This window comes from Zeus faber (assembly GCF_960531495.2).
Source record: "Zeus faber genome assembly, chromosome: 3".
Lineage (NCBI taxonomy): Eukaryota > Metazoa > Chordata > Actinopteri > Zeiformes > Zeidae > Zeus > Zeus faber.
In genome coordinates, this window is record NC_137190.1 from 5228297 (window position 1) to 5246764 (window position 18468).

At 47.9% G+C, this 18468-nt stretch overlaps 1 protein-coding gene across 1 annotated transcript in view; it reads left to right on the plus strand.

Moving 5' to 3' along the window:
• Positions 1-3693: 3693 nt before the first annotated feature.
• The window catches only part of LOC307227750 (serine/threonine-protein kinase BRSK2-like), a gene marked incomplete at both ends in the record, with an annotated part of 94408 nt that continues 79633 nt past the window's right edge, over positions 3694-18468 (plus strand). The window contains one exon of the mRNA XM_079997173.1: positions 3694-3787. Coding sequence (XP_079853299.1) covers positions 3694-3787 — 94 coding nt within the window. The remainder of the gene's footprint in view (positions 3788-18468) is intronic.

The following is an 18468-nucleotide window of genomic DNA, read 5'->3' on the forward strand; positions in this document are numbered from 1 at the left end:
TTGCTGAAAAAGACTGTGACATATAGTGACTTAAAAACAACTGTTTCTAACGACCAATACTAATGACTACTCATGAGTTGCTTTGGACAATAGACTGTGCTAAAGTTAATGCATCGCAAGGCAATGTATTCAATATCACCTCTCTGTGTTGGGAGCTTTCCTGAAAAACCGACATCATTGATAAAAGTATCATCTAAAATGCTTGAGCCTTATCAGATGATGATGTGTATGTGATAAAAACAATGACTTTAGAGCACATGACCGAACATATGCATGAACTGGTGTCTGTCCTATCATCAGTCTGCCAACTATTTAAAATAATATACATAAAAATGATCCATATGGATGAGGCCGTTTTCATTAGAAACAAGAAAATAAATTATGTGAGAAATGTTATCATCTTAAACTTAAATACAGGAAAGATGTCTTAAAACATCTTTCAGAGTGTGGAGTAGGAAAAAGCAATGTATTTCACTTAAATTTATCCGTAGCTATTTATAATGTTGATGAAGCTAGTTATTTAAGCAGTTTACATTATTTAAGATAGCTAAAGATACAATGATATAATGTTTATTTTATGGGTTTTCTCTTGCAGCGTCCCTTCAGAATCCCTTCGACAAATGGTCTGCCATCCTGAGTGCATCTCCTTTAAACTCCCAGCGAACATCGCTCCCGCACGCCCTGGTCTGGGACTTGACTTCCACTCCGATTTGGTCTCAATGACTCACATGCACCTCCACCATTGTGCTGTCAGAAGAGATCTTCTCCCATTTGGCTTCTTCTTCACTTTGCAATATGTGAGAGTTTGGTGTGTGTGTGTGTGTGTGTGTGTGTGTGTGCGCATGTGTGTGTGCAGCTGCATTTTCCTGCTCTGTTGGCAAGACGGGCACAATAGAGCTGACTAATGCAGAAATAGACTGCAGGCTAAGCTTCTATCCCAGAAATGTCTCTGAAAGTGAAGGGTGGGTTCTGCGACCCTCTCCTCTCCAATATTTATGGCCGTCGCCGCGTCCGGTGGCATTGAAGCGCGCACGGTCCATTAAAGCGCAAAACTGAAATCTGTTTTCCAGTGCGAAGGCAAAATTGGGCTGCCGAGCTGTGCGCTTTGATGATTGTGCTTTGCCGACGAAACGAGAAAGGCTCAAAATGATATCTCAGGTGTGCTCTAATGACTTTGCTGTAATACACAGCGTTTGAATTGCAGATAGATGGAGGATCAGTCTATTTGTATGTGGTGCTAATGGCTTCCTCAGACACAACTCATTATGTTGGTGCTGGTGGGGGGTCGGAAGGGGGTGTTTGCGAGTGGAGAGTGTGTAGGAGTGGAGGAGTGGGGATAAGGAGACAAAGAAAGAGAGGGGACGACGGAGGAAAAAAGGTCTTCTGAACACGCCTCATGAACGGAGCTGAAATAATCGGGGAGTTTCTCGCTCCGTCACTGGGATATCTGCCGTTCTCCAGTCCACGCATGGTTCCTCGCAGTGCGCTTCACTGGGGGCTGTAGGTCCCAAATGGTCCATGTCATTTCTTAGTTCTCCCCTACAGCCAGTGATATTTGATACAGCGTTGGATGTGACTTCGCCTCACGACGCGTGCTTTAGAGCAGTGATTCTACATGTACACCTTTTTCATTTCGAGGACCCTCATCATGACACGCATTAGGCCATGGACCCCACTTGATAAGATTTAGTATCAGGGATCCAATCTGAGAAGCTTTTTATTGTTGGATATGATTTAGTGTCTGTGCACGAGTGAGGGAGATTACAGTGAAAGGATCAAAACAGTCAGTATTCCACATTCTCTAATCTAAATAGTGCTGTCGTCTAATACTGGTGAAGTTGAACTATTAATCATTTTGCCGGGGACCCCCTGGAACCTTTTCCACAGACCCCACGTTGAGATCCACCGCTATAGATGATTGCAGATTATTCCCCATTGAGATCATTAGACAAAAACCTATTTTCTTTGTTTTCGATTGTTTGTCTGTTTTTTTTTTTACACTTGTGGTGTTTGGTCCACGCTGACCTCAGCCTCCAGGGGACCGGAGCACGGTGATTGGGTCCAGGTGCTGATTTCCATGGACGGATGGTGAGCACACACGCAGTGACTTCACCTCGCGTGGTGAACACATGATTGATCCCTGGTCGTGAGGTCACAGCCCTCTTGGGCCACGAGGCTATCGATGGGGCCGAGGAGGTGGTTTCCATTAATTGATAGGCGGTAGTTTCAGCGAAAGCCCCTCTCGTGGGGGGCCGCGACCCCACGCCCGGTGCAGCGCAGGCCCCCTCTCTTTGTTAGGGAGCGTAGGGGAGGGGGAGAGAGGGGGAGGAAGGTACGGGGGAGGGCGGGAGGCAGCCCATCTGCCACCGAGCGGGCTGGGTCAAAGGCCTTTGTTGTTGCAAAGCAATGAGATAGATAGATGGTCGTCATCACTGCGGAGTGGGGGCCGGCCGCTGGTTTAATCAAGTGAGAGTGTCCCAGCGTGTGACACATGTAGACCTCACACACAACACCCCCCACACAACAACCCCCACCACCACCACCAACACCACCACCAACACTCACCACACACACACACACACACACACACACACACACACACACACACACACACACACACACACACACACACACACACACACACACACTCACCACACACACACCACACACCCAGACAGATACAGTAGATACATTATAAAAACTCAAAATACACTGTAGAAGAAAATCAATCAAAATCAGAAATATATATACAAAAGAGACAAAAATATAAGCCAAAAAATTATATATCTATACTGTATATATATTTGAATACAACTTGAAATCGAATAATTTATAGATAATGATAATAATAATGTATATATATATTTTAAGCTTTTAGTATAATGCATTTAAATATTTTATATTTAATTTAATATAAAATGTCAATAATTACCTGTCCTAATGCCTTAAAAGATAACTGAAGAGTCATGTTGAGTGTAATCAGTTTTAGTTTGATTGGTCAGTTAAAACTTTAAAGGGGGTCTCTCTTCTCCAGATCGACCTCAAGCGAATAATAATAATAATAATAATAATAATAATAATAATAATAATAATAATAATAACAATGACACTAATAATAATAATAATTAATAATAATAACAATAACAACAATGATAATAATAATAATAATAATAATAATAATAATAATAATAATAATAATAATAATAATAATAATAAAAATAATAATCATAATCATAATCATAATCATAATACATTTACATTACATTAATATTACATTTTTTTAAAATAATTATAATAATATTCATATTCTCAGTCTCATCCTCAGTTCGACCTCAGGACGGCTGCTCTGGCGGCGCACTGCGCACGCGCGTTCCCGCTGTCTCCCCGTCGCCCTCCGCCCGAGCAGCCGTGCGTCGCGCCTCCGATCCGACCACCATGTTACCCGTGTGTGAAACGGCGTTTTGAGCAGCGCGTCGCGGAGGGACAGCGGCAGAGGAGCTGCGGGGACACAGGGAGGATCCACCGAGCGACGGAGAGCGAGAGAGAGAGACAGAGAGAGAGAGGAAGAGGGAGAGGGAGAGAGAGGAGTGGGGGGGACTCACTGCGCCGTGGAATAATCAGCTTTTAATTCGGGAGTGTGAGCCTCCATCCCGGCGAGATCTCGGGCAGAGCCTCGGCAGCGACGCGCAAAAAATGTCATCCTCATCGGGCAAGGACAACGGCGGTCACTACGCCAACTATGTGGGACCGTACCGCCTGGAGAAGACACTCGGCAAAGGACAGACAGGTCAGTTTGGGACCCCTCTGTCCCTGCACCACCACCACCACACTCACCAACGCCGCCACCAACATCCCAAACTACCCCACCACCACCAACACCACCACCACCACAAACTACCCCACCACCACCACCACCAACACCATCACAAACTACCAACACCCACACCCACACCCACACCAACACCCACACCACCATCACCATCACATCAATATTGCATTGGCATGAGAATCCCTAATATTGGCATCATGGATGCAGGTTGTCATGGTTGCGGGGGAGGAGGGGGTGACATGATGCTGCTTTGATGGCTGTGATGATGTTCCTTTAATCCTTGTTGTCAGGCAGAGGGTCTGCCGGAACGGATCCTCACCGTGTGACTCGGTGATACGGCGCCGCCCGGGGTCCGTCCGTAGGTTGGGTCTCGTGCAGTCCGGCCGGTTTGGGCTGATCCGGGTGGGTGGGTGAGAGAGAGGGGGGGGGGGGGGGGTCGGGACCGGGCAGGGCGGGCTGGGACTCTGCGCTGGCTGCGGACCGGGGGCGTGTTCGTTTAAAGATCCTGGACAAGGGCATCTGGTCACACCAGGGTGCAGCCACCCCGTCCCCTTGAGCATCCCGGCTTCCCGGTAGCTCCACTGCAGGAGGAACGGAGCCTGCACTCCGGCCTAGGACTCCCCCCCCCCCCACTTCCAAAAAAAAAGAAAAGGGCTGTGATCAAGGTGTTACTAGTGGCAGTCAGCAGATACTGTGGAAAATGCATTACCAGACAATTTACTGGTTTGATAGAGGTAAATTGAAACAGCGTGTATTGGCCGCAGCCTAGTTTTATTTAAACGCACACACACACACACACACACACACACACACACACACACACACACACACCTCTTCTCGGTATGGGCCTGTAATAAACCAGCGAGAAGAGACCCGTATCCACCGTGGGACCGTCCTCCCGTCCAGTTGGTCCTCTCTGTTCCCTGGACCTGGTCAGCGTCACGTCAGAGCCATATCGTCCCCCCCCCCCCACCACCTCCAGGTCTCTCCCCTGCTCCTCACACTGAACTCTGACCGGGCACCCACCCCGTCTCTCCTCCTCGGTCCCCTGTCCCCCGCCCCCATCCCGGTGCCGGACACGTGTTTTGGGCTCGTGTCGCCTGTTCTGCACCGGCCGCCCGGCGTCGAAGCGACCGCTCCGACTATGACTCTACATCCACGGATGAGTCCAAAGTGGAGGCTCGCTGCGGGCGTCAGTGCTCGCCTCTCCTCTCACCCACACACTTCCTCCACTGGGTATGTGCGTGTGTGTGTGTGTAAGTGTGTGTGTGTGTATGTGCTCTTAACACATGGGCTTTTTCTGTGTGTGTGTGTGTGTGTGTGTGTGTGTGTGTGTGTGTGTGTGCTCCTGCATGTGCAAGCTCTCAGAGGACTGAGTCGGAGCTTGTTGATGGCTGTTATTATGAATCAAGGCTCCTGTGCTGCGCTGGCAGAAAGGGAAGGGAAGCCCATATGTCATTAGCTTCCCTCCACAAGGGCAAGATGGAGCTCTTTTGTACGCCTGTCTTTGTGCACGGCTTACGTGTAGTGTCTGTGTGCATGCACGAGAGGGAGAGAGACCCACTCTGAAAATGGCATTAGTTAAAAGAGAGGCACGCTGGAGTTTTGGTCCATTTTGAACGCATTAGATAACCGTTTTTGGTCGTCACTATAGTGCACAAGGCGTTCCGCATAGATAACATCAAACCACCCAGGACCGGCTCCTCTTCCTACCTGACCTGCTTTTGGAGTCTAAACAAAGTGCTATGATGTTTTCGGAGCGTATTGGCTTTGGTTGCTGTCGAAGTGTAAGGCAGTCGGTTATTGTTGAGGTGAAGGTGAAAGCCAAAGAGGGTGTGACGCACAGGGCTGGCTAACCTGCGCTTGGCTTTCCTCCATGAGGTAAAAACCTCAAAGAACGTCAGAATGGTGCCGGGCAATGTATGGATGGAGCTGGTCAATATGATCAATATCTTTTATGAAGTATGATTGAAATAAACCATAATTGAGCTTTTTTCCCTTTCTAGATCTGAGCGCTCCACTGGACTGAGCTGCCGCCTTAATCACTTATGTTGGACTCAGTTTTTGTGGTTTGGTTTTCATTTTCCATTTTCAATCAGTCATTTATCAGATAACCACGCCTCATCGCCCTTGCAGACGAGGATGAAAGCGGGGGAGGATGTTCCCTCGGAAGTGAACGAGGATTCATGGGTGGAGTTAATTTTGAAATAGATTGTGTTGGAAGATACTGCACACTTGTGCACAGCGTGCCTCTTTTGCGCAGAAAGCAGTTTGGACGCCGGGGTTCATTTTCTGTAATCATATTCAGCATGAGCGTTTTGAGAGAAATGGCCATTTTCAGAAATGGCTGCGACTGTTGCCAGCGCTGATGACTGAACAATGGCTTTATGTAGTGTGCGCTGGTTGAAGTAGAATGCAAAGAGGTGTCTGGCTGCGCTGACTCTAAACAATTAGTCAGTGTGTTTTCATGCGTGGGCGTCACAGCCCCCCTTTTTGGGACGGAGGCTTCCCAAGCTCCATTCAGCGCTCATTTGCTAAGTGTTGGCCAACAGTGGGGATGGTTGTCATGGTTTCATCTCTCCTCCTGCGACAATGGCCGTTCTTTTCTTTGCTGAGAGATCACAGCAGGACCGCAGCCCCCGGTCTTGAATTTTCCATTCTTTCTTTCTTTTTTTTTTTTTTTTTCTACTTTCTCCGCTGCCTACTTGCTGCTCTCATCTCTCGCGGGCTGCCACACGCCTCCTCTGCCCAGCGACCCTAATCTACCATCCACTCGGTTGGTCAGGATCGTGCGCCACTGTTGTTTTATCTGCCAGCCTTCTCTGCTCTCCCCCCCCCCCCCCCCCATCTGGGCTCATCTCTTGGCGGCTTAGCGAGCTGTTAACGTCTCGTCTTTCTGTGACTCTGACAGAAGCACCCAGTGGAGAAAAATGACATCATCATACTTTTGATTTGTCCCTCTCCTGTGTTGTGTGTGTGTGTGTGTGTGTGTGTGTGTGTGTGTGTGTGTGTGTGTGTGTGTGTGTGTGTGTGTGTGTGTGTGTGTGTGTGTGTGTGTGTGTGTGTGTGTGTGTGTGTGTGTGTGTGTGTGTTTTTCAGTGGTGTTTTTAATGACAGTGTCATCTCATTGATGTGGAACATCCTAAAGACGGTGGTCCCCGGGCCCCAATAGAGGAGGGCTGAGGCGCTGGGAGCCGGAGGAGCAGCAGGGGAGGGGGAAGGGAAGGACCCGGCCCAGATGGCTGCCTTGAGGTGGCTGAAATACAGCTTCATTATCAGCAGGTTGCAGGTGGCGAGGCTGGATCCCTGCTCTTTGTGTTTGTGTGTGTGCGCGCGTGTGTTTTGGTGGCGACACACACACATGCATACACAAGTGTGTGGATGTGCGTGTGTGTGTGTATAATGTTTTTGATCTGGTCTGTGCTGTTTGGAGGGAAAGGAGTCAACGAGAGTCCAATGTGAGCTGCCAGAGGAAACCACTCTGCAGAACTTTCCTGCGTCCTGAGCGGCTTCTCAGTGGCTTCTCAGTTTCCCTTCATTTCTATACAGCATTTTTTTTTTTTTTTTTTTTTTTGCCCTCTCTCTTCTCCCCCAGCTGAAGGTGCCGGTTTCTATGGCAACCGGAGAAATGCTCTCTTCGGAGGCTGGCTGGAGGTATGCACGTTCTAGATCTCTCTCTCTCACTCTCGCTCTCGCTCTCTCGCTCTCTCTCTGGTCCCGGTTTCTCTGCGGCCCCTCTGTATTGCCTGGGGGGGCTTTGCTTGAGCTATTAAACACTGACTGGGAAACTACCCCTACCCCCATCTCTCTTCATCTCCCTGCACCCCCACTCCTCGATATTCTACCCTTTTACATGGCTTGCTTGCTTGCTTTTTTATTCTATCCCCTGGTGATCGTTCTCACGTTCTCTCTATCTCCTTCTATCTCTTTATCTCTGTGTCTAAGGTTGTCAGGGCGAAAGCTATCTGTGATTCTCTCCCTGTCAGTTGATGAGTCATTATTAGGAGGCAGAATGATGTCCTCTTTCTTAGCTCAGCGTAAGCCGAATGTGTTTTAAAAATTTAAGTTTTTATTTACCTTTGATATGATTAATACCCGCTTCTTTCATTCAGTGTACAATGTTTCATCGCTTTTTAAAATATTGCATTATTGCTCTATTTACATTAATGCCATGGCAACCCGATTTCTCACCAAAACGTCATGCCAGTAACGCATCAGTCGAGAGGCAGAGACAGAAAGAGAGATTTTGACCGCTCACTGATCACGCCCAAATTTTTTTTTTACCCATGAAGCGTTTGTGAGCTACGCTGTCTTTGCAATTCCACAATTTGTTAATGGCCGCCACAATCAGGATGAAAAGAACCTAAGTATAATAGATGTTGCTCTCCTGAGTGCTAAACAAATGAATGATGCAAGCAAATAAAGACAAAAACATTTTTCAGATTTAAAAAAAAAAAAAATCTTTGATAGCGTCAGAACTGAAAGAACGAACAGTGTTTATTATATTTGGGCTCGGCAGAGCCAGGCCTTTGCTGACGTTCGGTCAGTTTACACTTTTGCACATTTCCCCCCCTCATATGTCGCATGAAATTGTACACACACATATACTTGAACGCACACGTGGACCTTCCACACACATATAGACATGTACATGCGGTTTCCTCATCTCTGTCTTCTCCTGGAGCTTTGCAGACAGCCAGTCTCTAGTTAGTTGGGCTCTACTCTCATCTTGCCCATGGCTCTCACTCATTAACAAGTCCCGGTGCTGGTTAGCAGCCTGCACACTGCTGAAATATTCAGCTTGCGGGAGGTGTGTGTGTGTGTGTGTGTGTGTGTGTGTGTGTGTGTGTGTGTGTGTGTGTGTGTGTGTGTGTGTGTGTGTGTGTGTGTGTGTGTGTGTGTGTGTGTGTGTGTGTGTGTGTGTGTGTGTGAGAGAGTCTGCAGAGGTGTGACCTGATTACGGTGTTTGGCAGTTTGCAGTATTCATCATCATCCCAGTCCATGAGCCCGTCCAGCATCCCTTGTCGTGAGCAAAAGTTGTTCACGGAGAGACACTCACCCCAGAACAATGGGAGCGGAGCAGTGAGCACTGCGTTGAGCCGAGTTGGGTTGATGGTGTTTGCTTGTTTCCTGTTTTGCTCGAGTCTTAATTCGGAGAGGCTGATCCACCAGACAGAACGGAGTCCTCGCTGCGCTCTCTGACCCTGCAGCGTCACACTTCCCCATCACAAATCCTACGCAAAACACCTCTGTTTCCATCGTTTCCTCTGAGCGCACGCTGCAGCCGGAGCCTCGCTCGACTCAGGCAGGTAGATGGAGAAGGGAATTCTCTGTTCTCTGGGGGCATCCTCTGCCCCCCACTCCTCTTTTCCCGTCCCTGTCCCATTACCCTTGCTGTACGTACAGCCCCGTGTCCTGAATATATCCCCAGTCAATTATGGTTATTATGCGATACTGAGAGCTTTAATCAACTCCTATAGCGTGTACATGCCTGGCTTCTTAATTGTATCACTGTGTGTGTGTGTGTGTGTGTGTGTGTGTGTGTGTGTGTGTGTGTGTGTGTGTGTGTGTGTGTGTGTGTGTGTGTGTGTGTGTGTGTGTGTGTGTGTGTGTGTGTGTGTGTAAGGATCCAATCGTTACAAGCATGTGCACCTCTTGGCAGACCCTGTTGGCTGCGTTGCCAGAGCGTGTGTGTATTCAGCGCGCCTTCATTATTCCTATTGAGTGTGCGTGGCACTGTGTTGATAACCTCTATATGGATCAGTAGGACGGAGATGAGGTTTTGAATTCCCACCGGGCAGCGGTGGGAACACTGGGCTCTAAGGCTCCCAATCATCCCCTCTTATCAGCCTGATTAACAGCCTGATTACAGCACTGATTAGGATGGAGATTCTGTGAGGCTCAGCCTGACGGCCACGGACTGCACCCTATTGGAAATCGCACTTTTTTTAGACCATTTTCACTTTACTGCTCAACTACTGTTACTAGTTTGAAAAGTTTGCTTCAGTAAAGATCTGGTAACTGGTCGCTTTAAAGGAATTTACTAGTGTGGTTCTAAAAAAATACTATACAGTAGGATTATGCAATAATGCAGTTAAGGTGCTGGTTCTCACATGTAGGCATTAATATGCCCCTTTTCACTGAGTTTGGCCTGGTTTGGAAGTCGGAAGTAGTTCTCATACCAAACTGAATCCAGCTCTAAAAGTCAAGATGTAGAACCTTAGACCTTAGATCACACAGTGAGAACCATTAGTCTACATTAAAGGTTTCTGTTTGCTGGGAGTAAAGATTTGCACCCCGAAAAAAATCTCACCACTGTACTAATTGGAACACTATTCACTGCTGTGTTTTTAAGTAAATACATAAAGGGTAATGCCAATTATTTTACTTTTATTGCTCCTTGCCTGCCCCTGCTCAGCTTGGATTGGTGCTTCTGTTCAGTTGAGTCACTGCGATTAAGACCTCTGCTATGCGGCTTGCACCTGCCTAATGCGGCTGTGGATTGGCTGGACACAGGGCTGGCCCAGCGCTCATCTACCGTCTCCTCTCTGATGATTTCCACCTTCCTGTCAGGTTTGATAGCCAAGCCATCAGAGACTATTCCACTTCATATGCAAGCATATTCAACAGAGACCAATTTAATGCCTCAATCAATAGCTGGTAATCAAGCGGGAATGGGTTATGGCTCCAGATAAGCCCCTTATGGTCCTGCAGGCTTCTTCCTGCAGCCAAAAACTTAATGAAATTGAGTATAACACCCCCTTCCCCACACACACACACTCTCTCTCTAACTCTCCAACTCTTTTTCATCCCATTCCAAAAGCAATCTGGACTTTTCCCCTGAGTCAGCGCTCACACCGTCCAGGAGTGAAGCAGGGTGAAATTACCATTTGAAGAGCTGCTTTTCCGCCCTCTCTGATCCGTCCTCCTGCCCACAACACCCCCCCCCCCCAACATCGTCTCTGCTCTACTCTGGATTTTTATTTCGTTTTTTTTTCAATTGCCCTTGTCATTGGGATAGCAAGTGGCAAGGATGGAAATATGACATTTTTCAGTTAAAACATTACTGAGTTGTTTAGCATCACCATGTACCACAACTAGTTGACAGGAATTTTAGCTGCTTTGTGCCTGCATATGTGATATTGTGATATTTGGACCAATTACAAACAGGTGGGTTGCCCAACTGTTGGTGAACTGGGGATTAGTTGGCACTGGAGGTATACACACATCACCACATGCACACTGTGGACCTTTTGCTTGAAAAGTTTGCCATGGGTACACTGGTGAGTCGAGTCTGCCTCTGGACCGGGGGTCCTCGCAGATGGCCCCTGTCAGTGGCGGCTGCAGTGTGCACGGATGGGCTGTGTAGCCCCCGAGGCCCCTGGCTTCGGCGCAAACATCCAATCATGTGGCATAATCAGATTACGGTGCGGGTTGGGTACGGGGACAATGTGTGAGAAAGGCCATTACACTCACTTTACTGGTAATGCTGGCAGGTACCTCCCGCTCGCAGGCATACATTTCTCCATGCGCTTACCTTTGTGTGTGTGCGTGTGTGCGTGTGTGCGTGTGTGTGTGCGTGTGTGTGTGTGTGTGTGTGTGTGTGTGTGTGTGTGTGTGTGTGTGTGTGTGTGTGTGTGTGTGTGTGTGTGTGTGTGTGTGTGTGTGTGTGTGTGTGTGTGCGTGCGTGCGTGTGTGTTCCTGGTGTCCTGGGTACGATGCACCTGGTGGGGGGGTGAGGATCACAAATGGCGCAATATATCTTCATAATGGCATAGCCCCAAAGCAATACATGGAATAACCAGCAGTACACATACCATCACAAACCCCAGTATGACACACATGCACAATGCTGTTGTGAGTTTGCGTATGGATCAAGGTGTGTTACGCCCCATGTTGCATGGTTTCTGGGGACGGCACTGCAATGTGATGCACGTGCAAGTGATTGGCTGCAGCGCTGCCGGGCACTGCGGTGAGAGCACACAAACTTACCAACACACACCTACGCTTGCTGCTTCAGTCACTGAGAAGGAACCTCTTGACGTTGTCACGTCAGAGGAAGAACAGGGGCCTCCGCTGCGATGCATTATTGGTGCAAAACCCTACATTACGGCATGTAACTATGGTTACCACAGTGTGTGTGTGTGTGTGTGTGTGTGTTGTGTGTGTGTGTGTGTGTGTGTGTGTGTGCAAAGTGGTAGGGTTAGGTCAATGTTGCCTGGAATCTGGAAGCCCCGTCCTCAGAAATCGTAAGCACCAAGTTTATCGGCCGTGAACGCCAAACGCAATGGGTCATTTAATCCGGTCATTACTTGATTCCTTTTCGGTTTCGCTCAAGTGCTTCCCCATTTTCCATTTGCATGCTGCCTCATAAGAGTAGAGTTGTGTATTTAGAATACACAAAGTCTAAGCGTGCAAATTTGTCAAAACGGTCATTTTTCATTGATTTGGGTTGAATTGTAGAACTGATTCTACATATTAACGTTAATGAAAGATTTATGGAATATTGAAATATTTATAGCCTACATGCTTTTCCCATGCCATACAGCCACACTCATGTGCATTAAAGGCATACATCTACAGGCAAAGCTGAAAGGAGGAAGGAACAAGTGTTTATAGAGAGTGGCGATGCTCAGGAAATGCATCATGAAATGCATGCACACGTGTGTATGTGTTTGAGAATTTTGCATATAGGGAATGGGTGTGTGTACATAATAAAGAACATAACACAAAAACATTTGGTTCACGCAATGAACCAAATCATTCAGTGAAGGATTGGTTTGTTTCACCCGATGAATCCAACACTACATCACTGTCTTGTCATTGAGTGCATGGAACACATTCGAAGACCCCCATTCAAATGATTAGTTTTTTATTTATTTTTGTTCTGGTATACTACCAATGTACCAAATCCTGACCCAAATGATGGATGTTTGTACTGTTACCAGGGGTTAATAATGAGCTAAATTTTCTATTGGCCCCGCCATTAAAGCCAGTGGCCCTGAGGTAATTTAACCCTAATTTGATATTATTTTAACGTTAGTAAATGAGTATTATAAAATATTAATACTACTATGTTAAGTACTATTATGAAAAATAATAATACATTTTTACCAGGAGTATGGAGTTTTAAAAGCAAATTAACAGGGAGTTTGTGGTACCCTTTGTACTGTTAGAAACTACTTCAAGTATACGTTGATTTAAGTCCAGAATGAAGCCCTCTTGTAAGAACAGTGCTTATTTGCTCTGTTACTCTTTACACCGCCTGTACTGTCACAGGGATTATTTTTGCCTAAAATCTATCGAAGAAGAATAAAGTGGGACATTTATATTAACTTGGGTCCATGTATTCCACCCCCACACTGGGCCAGTCTCTCGAGTCTTCGTTACATCATTACGTACCCCGCCGCCCCAGGGGCAGCTTGATGGTATCTCTGATGTTATCCTGGTGGTTGAGCCGCGCTTTGCACCCTCCTGAGTACCATGTGTGTTCACACCACTTAACTTGACAGGGAAGCCGACGCATTTTGGGAGGGGGTTAAGTAGATGAGCGGCTCGTCCCGCAGCCGAAAAAGTGTGTATCAGTGGGAACGGGAGGACGGCGATGGAGCAGCTCAGGCTCGTTCCGCCGCTGCTGTCATCTGAGTCCACGTCCTCCTATGAGCTTGATTGTGAGGCGCTTCTCTGCGATTCCAGTGCGTCTCTGTCCGTCAGGCGACGCCATCTCGCTGCCCAACCCAATTTGTTGTGAAGATGCCGAAACGCTGCGAGAGGTCCGCGTTGCTGCCGCTGGAATCCGGTTGGATTCTCAGCTGTTCTCCCCGGTCGATCGTCCGATTTGGCAAACGATGCGTGTAATACTTTCAAATTTAACCTTTGGCCGAGCAACTGCGAACAAAAGCTGTCAAGAGGAGGAAGTGGGAGAGCTGCGTAGGCCCCGGTAGGACGTCTCTGCACGGCTCGTCAGACTCTGGGATCTAATTGGCCGCGTCTCAGCGCCAATCAAACCTTAAGTTATAATTGGGACCAATTACAGATGATTACATCATCAGTGGGATCGGCCCTCGGGCTGCGAAGGTACAAAGTGCTGCCACTCTTCATCTTCACTTCCCCTCTTTGCGTTCCGTGTTTCCTTTCTCAGGCCCTCCTCACCCTCCTTCCCTCCTTTCTATATTTTCCTCCCCTTTTTCTCCCCTCTCTGTCTTCTGCACTTTCTCTCTTTGTATCCCATCCTTGCCCACCCCTCCTCCTCGCCCCCCCCCCCCTCTCCTCTCATTCTGCCGTCCCCTCCCCCCCCTCTTTGGCTTTCATTCACTCTGCCCCCCCCCATCCCCCACGCTCTCCATTGCTCTGCGCTCCCGCTACGCCCTGCCCACCTTCTCTCTCTCGCTCTCTATCCACGCTCTCGTTTTGCTTGCAGCGTTGTCTTTGTCTGTGTGTGTGCGTGTGTGCGTGTGCGTGTGCGTGTGCGTGCGTGCGTGCGTGCGTGCGTGCGTGCGTGCGTGCGTGCGTGCGTGTGTGCGTGCGTGCGTGTGCATGTGTGTTGTTGGCAGGCGTCCAGAGCTGGAGAATCGGCTGTATGACTCACCGAGATGCCGTGCCATATTTTTAGCATGGGCTCAGGCTCTCCTCTCTCTCTCTCCCTCTCTCCCCCACTCGCCCTCCCTCCCTCTCTCTCTCTCCCCCTCTACTATCGGCACTTGTGACGCATGCACGGTGCGCAGACAGTTCCGTTCCCCTGTAGAACTGTCGAACTTGAACGTGGGACCAACTTGACTCTGTCCTGCTCTGAAAACCTGCAGTGTAACACCGTACCTCACGCCCTGCCTCCTTTTCTGAACCCGGGGAAAAGAAGAATAAGGTGAAAGGTTTAAGGAAAAGGAGAGAGAGAGAGAGGGAGGGAGAGATAGGTGGGGGAAGGGTGGATAGGTGGTTTATTGGGAAGTAGGGGGGAGGTTGAGGAGATTAGCGGTGCTCTGGTAAAGTGCCTGTGTCTGCATACATGTGCTAACCATACAGGTTGGTCACAAGCTAGGTTATCGTACGGTATATCCCACTGTCAGCATATTAAAGTACAACAACATTGGGATCCTCAGTTTGGTAGTCTAAGGTAGTGATAACGTAAACATATAACCTTCAATTTCTTTCAAGGTGAGGTCACAAAGTCGCTTTCTGAAAAAAACCCACAGGTGAAGTGAATAACATTGCTCATCTCATTCCAGTGGCACCTGTCAAGCGGTGGGATATATTAGGCAGCAAGTGAACAGTCAGTTCTTGAAATCGATTGTAGTTGGAAGCAGGAAAAATGGACAAGCGTAAGGATCTGAGCTGCTTTGACATGGAGCACATTGTGATGGTGGACGACTGGGGCAGAGCATCTGCAAAACCACAGGTCTTGTGGGCTGTTCCTGGTATGCAGTGGTTGGTAATCGGGATGTTAACAATGAAACAACTATCGATTAATTGCTAATAAGAAATTCATCTATTAAACTTTTTTCTTATTCATAAGAACTGAACAATCTGCGGTCTTGTTGTTATTGTATCAATGGGGGTTTTTGTGGGGCACAGGGTGTTTTCAGAAGAAAAATACCCAACCAGAAAGTAGTAGTACTAGTAATCGACAGGGAGCAATTGAGAAAAAATACCCAGTGGAGTAGGAAGTGGTAGTAGAAGTAGATGGAGGTTTCCGGAAGAACAACAAACATGGCTGCACGCAGGTCCGTGCTGAGGAGGAAACTGTTTATGGTTGCTCAACAACTAACGCTGCGTTCAGATGTATTCGAATGTTTAACTCGCGCCAAGACGGGTCGTTAATATTCCTGAATGGCGAACAGGCTCAGCGACTCTTGCCTCTAAAGTCTCCAATTTGAAATGAAATGAAATGAAATGAAATGAGGAGAAACGCTCCTCGCACCAAGTCACAAAATCTCAGGGGTGCGCGATGTTGCGTGGGTCTCCACGCGCCATGGCGCCACCCTCTGGCAAATTCATTCGCTTTTCTGTTATCAATTAATCAACGATTGTTTGTTAACGTTAACAACTATCGTTTGAGGAATTTTCTTTGAATTTGTATCACTAGTTAGTAACTTCCAAAAGTGTTCCAAAAGGAAGGAAAACCGGTGAACAGACGACAGGGCCATGGGCGCCCAAGGCTCATTGCACGTGGGCAGCGAAGTCTAGCCCGTCTGGTTTGATCCCACAGAAGAGCTACTGTAGAATAAATTGGTGAAAAAGTGAATGAGCTATGATTGAAAAGTGTCAGAACACACAGTGCATGGCAGCTTGCTGTGTATGGGAGCGGTCCGAGTGTCCATGCTGACCCCTGTCCACCACCCAAAGCACCTACAAATCCATATAGAAACCACCATAAACCATCGCCATCACAATTATTTGAACTAATCACATTCATTTTCTAAAACCAAAAATATAATTATCAAAATGTTTCCATCCAAATTTAAGTGTTGGGAGATGTTGGGTTGCCTCATGTCACGTTGTCACCGGCTTTGTAAAGAAAAAAAAAGTTGTGTTTTTGCCTCCGCTGGCGCCTATTTCTACATAAACACATGCACGTGCAGCCTCATGTCTGGCCATCTGGCAGGTGGTCCAACGAGGGTCAGGACCCCCTGTTGTCCCCCACTCAACACCCAGTCCCAACTGTCCAATTCCTGCTCTTTGTAAGCCACCGTCATTTCAAAAATACATGTACACTGAGATCTCTCCAGGCCACTCCTGCATCCGCATGCAGCTGGGCTACAGCGATAATCCCCAAAATAAAGGTACATTAGCAAAATCAGTTCCAGTTCCCCATTGAAATTGCATTGAATCTGTTGATGAATTGGCAATCTACTGTAGATCCACCAGGATCTGCCCTCGTATTTTGTGTGCGATTTGTACCTTTGTGACTGTGCCAGTGAGAACCATTAAAAACAGACGGACCCCGGTAAAAACAAACCCCACTGGGTCTCCAAACCCCCACACCCGCTGTCACTGGCGCTAATCCCAGTTGATTCCCCACATTCTACTGTCTTCCCTGGACTACATGGCTGGATTAGGGGGCAGATTAAGGTCAGGCGGATACTGGTGGTGGTGTCCACCCACTAACCTCCCCCAACACACCGTGAGAGTGATTCAAAAGGGTGGAAGAGAGAGAGAGAGAAAGGGAGGCGTGTGAAGTAATCCACCCGGCAGGTTGATTTACAGGTACAAACAGCGGTAATCCCGCCGGGTGACAGCTCCTGTGCTTCTGTCTGTATATGGCGAGCGTGGTTTCGACCCCCCCCCCCCCACACACACACACACACACACGCACACACACACACACGCACACACGCACACATTTCGGTCCTCCGTGGTTTTGCGTTAAAATGTGTCGTCGTCCATCTGTCTTTTTTGGGCTTTCCCAATGCCGGTCTCCTCTTCTCTCCCAGCTGCCATCTGCATTGAGTACAGCCCCGCAATTAGCCGGCGCGGAGGAGAAGGACTTTTCTTTGTGGGCCGCTGAAGCCTTCTCTGCTCCTCGATGGGAGGTCAGGCCTAATTGGCCCCTGTCCCCTCCGTCCGACAATACGGGCTTTTTGAACATGAAAGGCGAGATGTGATTAAGCTGCGGCTGTTTGGATTGATTTCACCAACGGGCACCACTCCAAAACACTCAGGGCCCTCGAGGAGCATCAGTACTTTTGACTGTCACTCTTTTAACTGTCTTTTTTTCTCTCTCCCTCTTTTTCCCCCCTCTCTCTTTATTTCTCTCTAGTAATGTGGATTCACTCAGTTTTCCTCTCTGTTCTTCCCTCGATTTCTCTTTCTGGTTTTCTCTCATTTCTCTCTCTGTTTCTCGTTTTCTTTATCTCCGTTTCTCTCCCTCTCTCTCTTTCTCCCTCTCTCCCTGCACAATAATGAGCAGTTGCAAAAAAACCCCAAAACTGTTCAATTGCTTTGTCAGCCACAGAGAAAGCTTTTGTGAATGTGAAATGTTGAGATACTCAGTACTGGTGCCTGCATGGATGCAAAGAGGCTCACCAGCTTCTCCTTTAAGAGCGAGGAATTAAATACTTGGAAGGCAGGAGCAGAGCCTCAGGAATCAAAAGGAAAATCAAAAATTGGTTGGATGCGAACACGACCGAACTAAGCAGAACGCATTACGCGTTTCACGCGCCAACGCAAAGAGAGGCGTACGGGTGAGGGAAGCATTTAAACAGACAAACCGATTTGACGGAAGCAATCTGCTGGCAATGTTTTGGCTGTGGATCTTGTCACCTGTCTGGCTGGCTACTAGTTTCATGTCTTGTGACCTATGACCCTTATGACGGCATCCAAATGGTGACCGTGCCCACGTCCCCCTCTTTTAGCTACTTTACGAAACTTATAAAACGTATCGTCTAAAGCGATCCATTTTTCTTGCGAGTGGCACCGCGCTGAAGAGGAGGGAGAGCGAGACGGGGAGGGGCCGCTTGAGACGGATTGAGAACCTCGGGTGACTTGATTTACACATCACACAAGGAGAGTTACAGCGTGCTCATGACGGGGGAACATCTCTCATTTTCCCGGTTTCATATTTCTGGAGAGGACAAGGACACGGAAAAAAGGTAAATGGTAGCCGCGAAGCGAGAGTCACGGCTGAAAAATGGGAGCTATTGGCA